At 40.3% G+C, this 6,000-nt stretch overlaps 1 protein-coding gene across 4 annotated transcripts in view; it reads right to left on the bottom strand.

Annotated features, from left to right (window-relative positions):
• The window catches only part of PREPL (prolyl endopeptidase like), a 48,526-nt gene extending 42,529 nt beyond the window's left edge, over positions 1 to 5,997 (bottom strand). Inside the window, exons 1-2 of one of the 4 annotated variants that reach the window (XM_017544833.2) lie at positions 5,831 to 5,976; positions 3,976 to 4,516 (exon numbers count right to left, since the gene is read on the bottom strand). In XM_017544833.2, coding sequence (XP_017400322.1) covers positions 3,976 to 4,194 — 219 coding nt within the window. In that variant the 5' untranslated portion in view covers positions 4,195 to 4,516; positions 5,831 to 5,976. Of the gene's footprint in view, positions 1 to 3,975; positions 4,517 to 5,830 lie in introns of all 4 variants that reach the window. The other 3 variants (XM_017544834.2, XM_017544839.2, XM_017544838.2) reach the window with 3 other exon arrangements.
• Between the last annotated feature and the right edge of the window lie 3 nt (positions 5,998 to 6,000).

Below are 6,000 nucleotides of genomic sequence, written 5' to 3'. Positions count from 1 at the left end.
TTTTTTTGTGGCAGAGTCTCACTCTGTCACCCAGGCCGGAGTGCAGTGGCGTGATCTTGGCTCACTGCAAACTCTGCCTCCCGGGTTAAAGGGATTCTCCTGCCTCAGCCTCCTGAGTAGCTGGGATTATAGGCACACACCACCACACCCAGTTAATTTTTGTATTTTTACTGGAGATGGGGTTTCACCATGTTGGTCAGGTTGGTTTTGAACTCCTGACCCAGTGATCTGTCCACTTTGGCTTCCCAAAGTGCTGGGATTACAGACAGGAGCCACTGCGCCTGGCTGGGAATTATTTTTGTAGGCAGAGCAGAGCAGGATGATGTGGAAGATAAATGTGACATCTGGATGGATACTAGTCTTTGAATATCGCTAGCTGGTTTGTAAGTATAATGGAATAAGTTCATCTTGCCATCTGGCTAACGTAAAATGGAAAGCTAAGGTACCTGCCAATAAGAACTGCAGAACTGAATGAATTCAATAAGGTTTAGATTAACAACACTTGATTACCAAACATTTCCAGTTTCTAAATACAAGTCCACTGTCAGTCAAGCTGTGACTTTCAGAATTACCTGATAAACTTTAAAAAACAGATGTAGGGCCAGGTGCAGTAGCGCATATCTGTAATCCCAACACTTTGGGAGGCAAGGTGGGTGGATCTCCTGAAGTCAGGAGTTCGAGACCAGTCTGACCAACATGGTGAAACCCCACCTTTACTAAAAAATACCAAAAAAAATATTAGCTGGGCATGGTGGCAGGCGCCAGTGATTCTAGCTACTTGGGAAGCTGAGGCAGGAGAATTGCTTGACCCTGGGAGGTGGGGGTTTCAGTGAGCCAAGATGGCACCATTGCACTCCAGCCTGGGTGACAGAGCAGGACTCCATCTCAGAACAAACAAATGACAAAAAACCAAAAAACCCAAAAACAAATAAAAACAGATCTGTAGGCCACAATCACAGAGATGTTCATTACACAACAGACGTGGGGTGAGATCCAGGAATCCGCATTTCTAAAAAGCTCTCCAGGATTTCTGATATACAGCTAGGCTGCAGAAGTTGATACTGAAGAGTCCCCAAACTTATAGGCAATAATTTGTTGCTAAGGTACAAGACAGAAGTATAGAATCATGAAATTTTAGCACTTGGAAGACTTTTTAGAGAATGACAAATTGAAACTCCTCCCTTTTTTTTTTTTTTGAAACAGGGTATTCCTCTGTCACCCAGGCTGAAGTGCAGTGGCACAATCTTCCCTCATGGCAGCCTCATCCTCCCAGGCTCAAGCAATTCTCGCATCTCAACCTTCCAACTAGCTGGGACTACAGGTGTGCGCCACCACGCTCAGCTAATTTTTTGCCTTTTGGTAGAGATGAGGTTTTGCCATGTTGCCAAGGCTGGTCTCAAATTCCTGAGCTCAGGGATCTGCTCGCCCTGCCCTCCCAAAGTTCTGGGATTACAGGCATGAGCCACCGCCCCTGGTCAGAACTCCCTGTTTTTTTTCAGTCAGGAAAATCACGAGTCCTGATGGGTTCACAGTCACACCAATTGTGGTTAGATCTTTGGCCTTCTAGCATCCCCATTACACATGCTACTTTGTTTCTTAGTTAACTTACATAGGTAATAGGTCTTTACTTTAAGCAGATATATTTTAATTTACCTAAAAGCACTAACTACTTTTTCTACTTTATTGCACCCTATAAAAGTGGACATAGTTGGAACTCAGTGGATGCTTGCTGAAGAAAGAAAATGTGCATTCTTGTCTACAGGTGTTTTCACAGCTGCAGGAGTATCTTTCTAAAGCTTTCCCAGGTCTCAGTCATCAAAAAAGATAAAGACCATGGCTTTTATGTTACATCATTTCTCACAGAGGGAATGACTGATACATGACATGTGAAAGCAGGATTGCTTTCTCAGGTAAAGAAATTACTACAAGAGCTATTAATACTTGGAGTCACTGAGTCAGGTTAAAGTTTCCACGGGAAACCTATAAAAGAGAAGATTTTTAGACTTATAGATTCCCACTGGAAATCTATAAATTTCCAGTGGGAATCTATAAAAGAGAATTCAAAAGTTGCTTCAGGGACAAATGGAGGGAAAAAAATAGTCAACCTTCTGTTTAGAATGTGAGCTAATAACACAGCTGTTACCCTGATGGTAATTACTGCCTACTATTTATAAACTAAGAGTTAAGACAAAGTATGAGATGACAAAATGTTCTAAATACAATGCAAAATAAAATGACCTAACGGTCCAAAATTCAGTTCAATAGGTGAAATTTAAAACTTTGTCTTTCTAAAGTAGGAAAGAGGTACAAAAAACACAAAAATGAAATAAATGGAAGATATAAAGAATTTCTAAATGAGTAAATAAAGTATCGAAGTGCTAAACTAAAGCAAGACACTATGAAAAGGAAAACAATTTCAAAGACTAAAACATAAAGAGTAAAAGTCTAGGAAGACTAGGAGGCTAACATATAAAAAATTAAAAGCAAAAGAGACACACACACAACACCCAAATACGTATCAGCTAAGGACAAAAACTGAACAAAAATTAGAAAGAGTAAAATTAGATTAAAAAGATACTTTCCAAAATGAGAAGAATCTGCCCAAGTGTCCATCAATAGAAGAATGGATAAACAAAATGTGGCTTATACATACAATGGAATATTACTCAGCTATAAAAAGAAATGAAGTTATGATACAGGCTTCAACACAGATGAACTTTGAAAACATCATGCTAAGCCTCTAAACTGCATACTTTAAAATGGATAAAGTGGAAAACTTTGTTACACATATATTTTACCCAAAGAAAGGAGAAAGCCAAAACAGACTAAAAAGAAAAATCAGTAAGCAACAAAACCAGAAAAATATTAAAATAAAAAATAAAATATTAAGATCATAAATATGTGAAACTGTTGCAAGAATATTACCCCCAAATGTCATTAAGGAACCTAAGACGTAAAAGGTAGGAGAGGGATGTCAAAGCAGCAGCAGCACAAATTAGACAATTTAATTTCAAATAAGTAGGATGACCATATAATTTACCATCCTAACCAGGACACTTTTGAGAGGAAAGGGGACACTATTAATAAGTACACAGGGACAACAGGTGTAGACTGGGGCTGTCCCTGACAAAAGTGGATATGTGGTCACTCTCTACATAAGGGCAATCAGGTTCTCAAGGCTGAGTTCATGCCCACAGCTTGGAATCTTGCCAGAAATGCAATACTCTGACAGTGTCTTTCTGAATGACTCTAGTGGTCAAAAACGCAAGACAGTTTTTCATTTTTTTACAGAGAAATAAAACACAATTCATAGCCTTTACTGAAGTTTACTGATTCAAGATTCAGAAAACAATTGTTATTAGCATATTATATTAAGAGCTGTAATTTAGTATTCTAGGAATTTTAGAAGGGTGAATTATACTTTGAAATGCACTGGCAGGCATACTAAGGAAGTCCTGAGGTGAATCATTTTTTATAAACCTACATTTTTATATATTGCCTTAGAGCCCTATAAATATATGTATATTCCCCCCCCCCTTTTTTTTTTTTGGATGGAGTCTCCCTCTGTTGCCTGGGCTGGAGTGCAGTGGCACGATCTCAACTCACTGCAACCTCTGCCTCCTAGGTTCAAGGGCTTCTCCTCCCTCAGCCTCCCAAGTAGCTGGGATTACAGGCGGTGCCACAAAGCCTGGCTAATTTCTGTATTTTTAGTAGAGATGGGGTTTCACCATGCCATGTTGGCCCAGGCTGGTCTCGAACTCCTGACTTCAGGTGACCTGCTGGCCTTCAGGTATCTGCTTGCATATACTCTTTTTATACTTATATTTGACAAGAGAGAATTGAGACTTGAAAATTTGAAAAATCAAGTTAGAATTACTGAGAAAATTAGTAGCTCTGACATTGTACCCATTCTTTATTTTTAAACTAAAATTAATCTTAATGACCTACAAATAGGTTAACTTAAACAGTCCATACCTTACATGAGAAGCTCCGACTTGGGATGTTTCTTGCTAACTCTGATATCTTGGGTTTATTCTGAAGATACTTGGTTAGGTGGTATTTTTTCAATTTTATTCTATTGTAATAATGATCAGCGAAGTTACAGTGATTCAATGGTTGTTTCTGCATGCATTTTCCCAGTTGAGGAATACTATACTTCAAAACTTGGAGAAATAATTTGGTCTTCTGCTGCATGATATCAAAGTCCCTGGTTTATGCTCCCTTTGGGGCTGGCAGCACACAAATGATTTTATAGGTATGATTACAGAGTAGTGGGTTCTCAGAGTATCTAAGATCAGCAGTTCTCATCCCTCCATTTCAGGGCCATGCCCGGCTTAGGTTATGAATAACTTCAGACAGCTGATAACTTAGGCTAACTAAATCTAAAAACTTGTATAAGTTAAAGTTTCATTCAAATCATACTTCTTGGCAGATGTGACTTAAATGTCTCACTTGCAAAGTCAGTCCTATCAGGCTCAAACTATGCAGCACTGATTCTGGCACACAAAAGGGCAAACTAAAACAAAAAACAAGAAACAAAAAACAAAATAAAAATTTGCAAATAAGTATATAGACTTAATGGGATATCTCTGGAACTCAGGGCTGTAAAAGGCAAAATGCCTTTGGTCTTACATAATTACGAACATGTGGGGATAAACTAGAAAAGCCTAATTATTTAATAAAGGTGGGGAGGAAAGATCAATTATTGTTGAGTGTTGACTAAGTGCCAAGTGCTTTTATCTTCTTTGTCTAACTTAAATTTTATATGGACTTGATAAAGTATTTATTATAATGCTCATTTTACAGGTTGCCAAACTGTGGCTGTGGGAGGTTTTAAGCAACTGTCCCAGGTCACTTGGACAGTAAGTTGTAGAGCAAAAACCCAATTTGATTTGGCTCCAAATATTGGACATAATCAACTATGGATTTTTAACGTTAAAAAGGTATTTAGCACTTTAATTAAAAACAGCAAAAAACGCCTGCAAGATGCACAAATCAATGTGAGGTCATCTCTGGTTTGTCAGGAGGTGGCTTTTATTAACCTTGAGAGCTAATAAGCAGTTGAGAGTCAGAGACACTTGGGTTGAGGTCTTAGCCCCTACACTTAACTGTGTTTCTGGGCCTCAGTTTCTTCATGTGGAAAAATGAAATGACACCATTTACCTTGCAGGGTTGCTGTTGTAAAAATAAAATGAGAATTTATGTTAAGACCATACAGTGCCTGGCACGTAGTAACCACTCAATAAATGGCAGTTGCTATTATTTACGACAGGAATAATCTAGGTATGTTGCACACTGCTGAACGTGATTATAACGTGATTTTGTCTTCCACAAAATGCCCCCGGTATCAAAGGTAGAATGCTGCGTCAAATTTACCGTAACTCAGATTCGCTACGACGCCCCCGCCCCCCTTAATCCCTTTCCATGTCGCAGCAAAATAATAGGCGATTGGGTATAGGGGAGCAACAGCCGACACTAGTAAAAAACGGGGGAAAAAAAAGACTCGAATAACAAAGGCCTGCAAAGGCCCTACATCGACGTGTCTCCACAGCCTTTATCCATCCATCTTTCACCCTAAAGACAGTATGCAAGGCTAGGATGGGGGTGGGGTAGATAAATGGGTGTTCCCGGGAGAACCTACTCGTTTTCCCCGTGCAACTTCTCCATCCCAGGGTTGAGCGATTTGAATGCAACAGGGAGAGGGACCAGGTGACACACACGCAGTGCTGGGACATGAGTCAAAAAGCGAGGACCTGGAACTGAGGGGTGGGTGGCTGGGTTGGGGGAGGAAGGGGAGAAGGGAAGAGACCAGCACACCCCCCATACATACGCAAATTGAGAGAATGAGTCCGCCTCTGGACACAAACCAGTGAAGGCACGCCGGAGAAACTGAAGCTCTCAGATAAGAGCAGGTCTCAACGGAGGCACGTCCAGCCGAAGTCTGCGGTCCGCAGCCCACAGAACGACAACCTACCCAGAGCCACCCAGAGCTGGTTTGCA

This window comes from Cebus imitator, unplaced genomic scaffold, assembly GCF_001604975.1.
Source record: "Cebus imitator isolate Cc_AM_T3 unplaced genomic scaffold, Cebus_imitator-1.0 Scaffold172, whole genome shotgun sequence".
NCBI classification, from domain to species: Eukaryota; Metazoa; Chordata; class Mammalia; order Primates; family Cebidae; genus Cebus; species Cebus imitator.
Note: the sequence above shows the minus strand (reverse complement) of the source record. Positions and strands in the feature narration are given on the sequence as shown.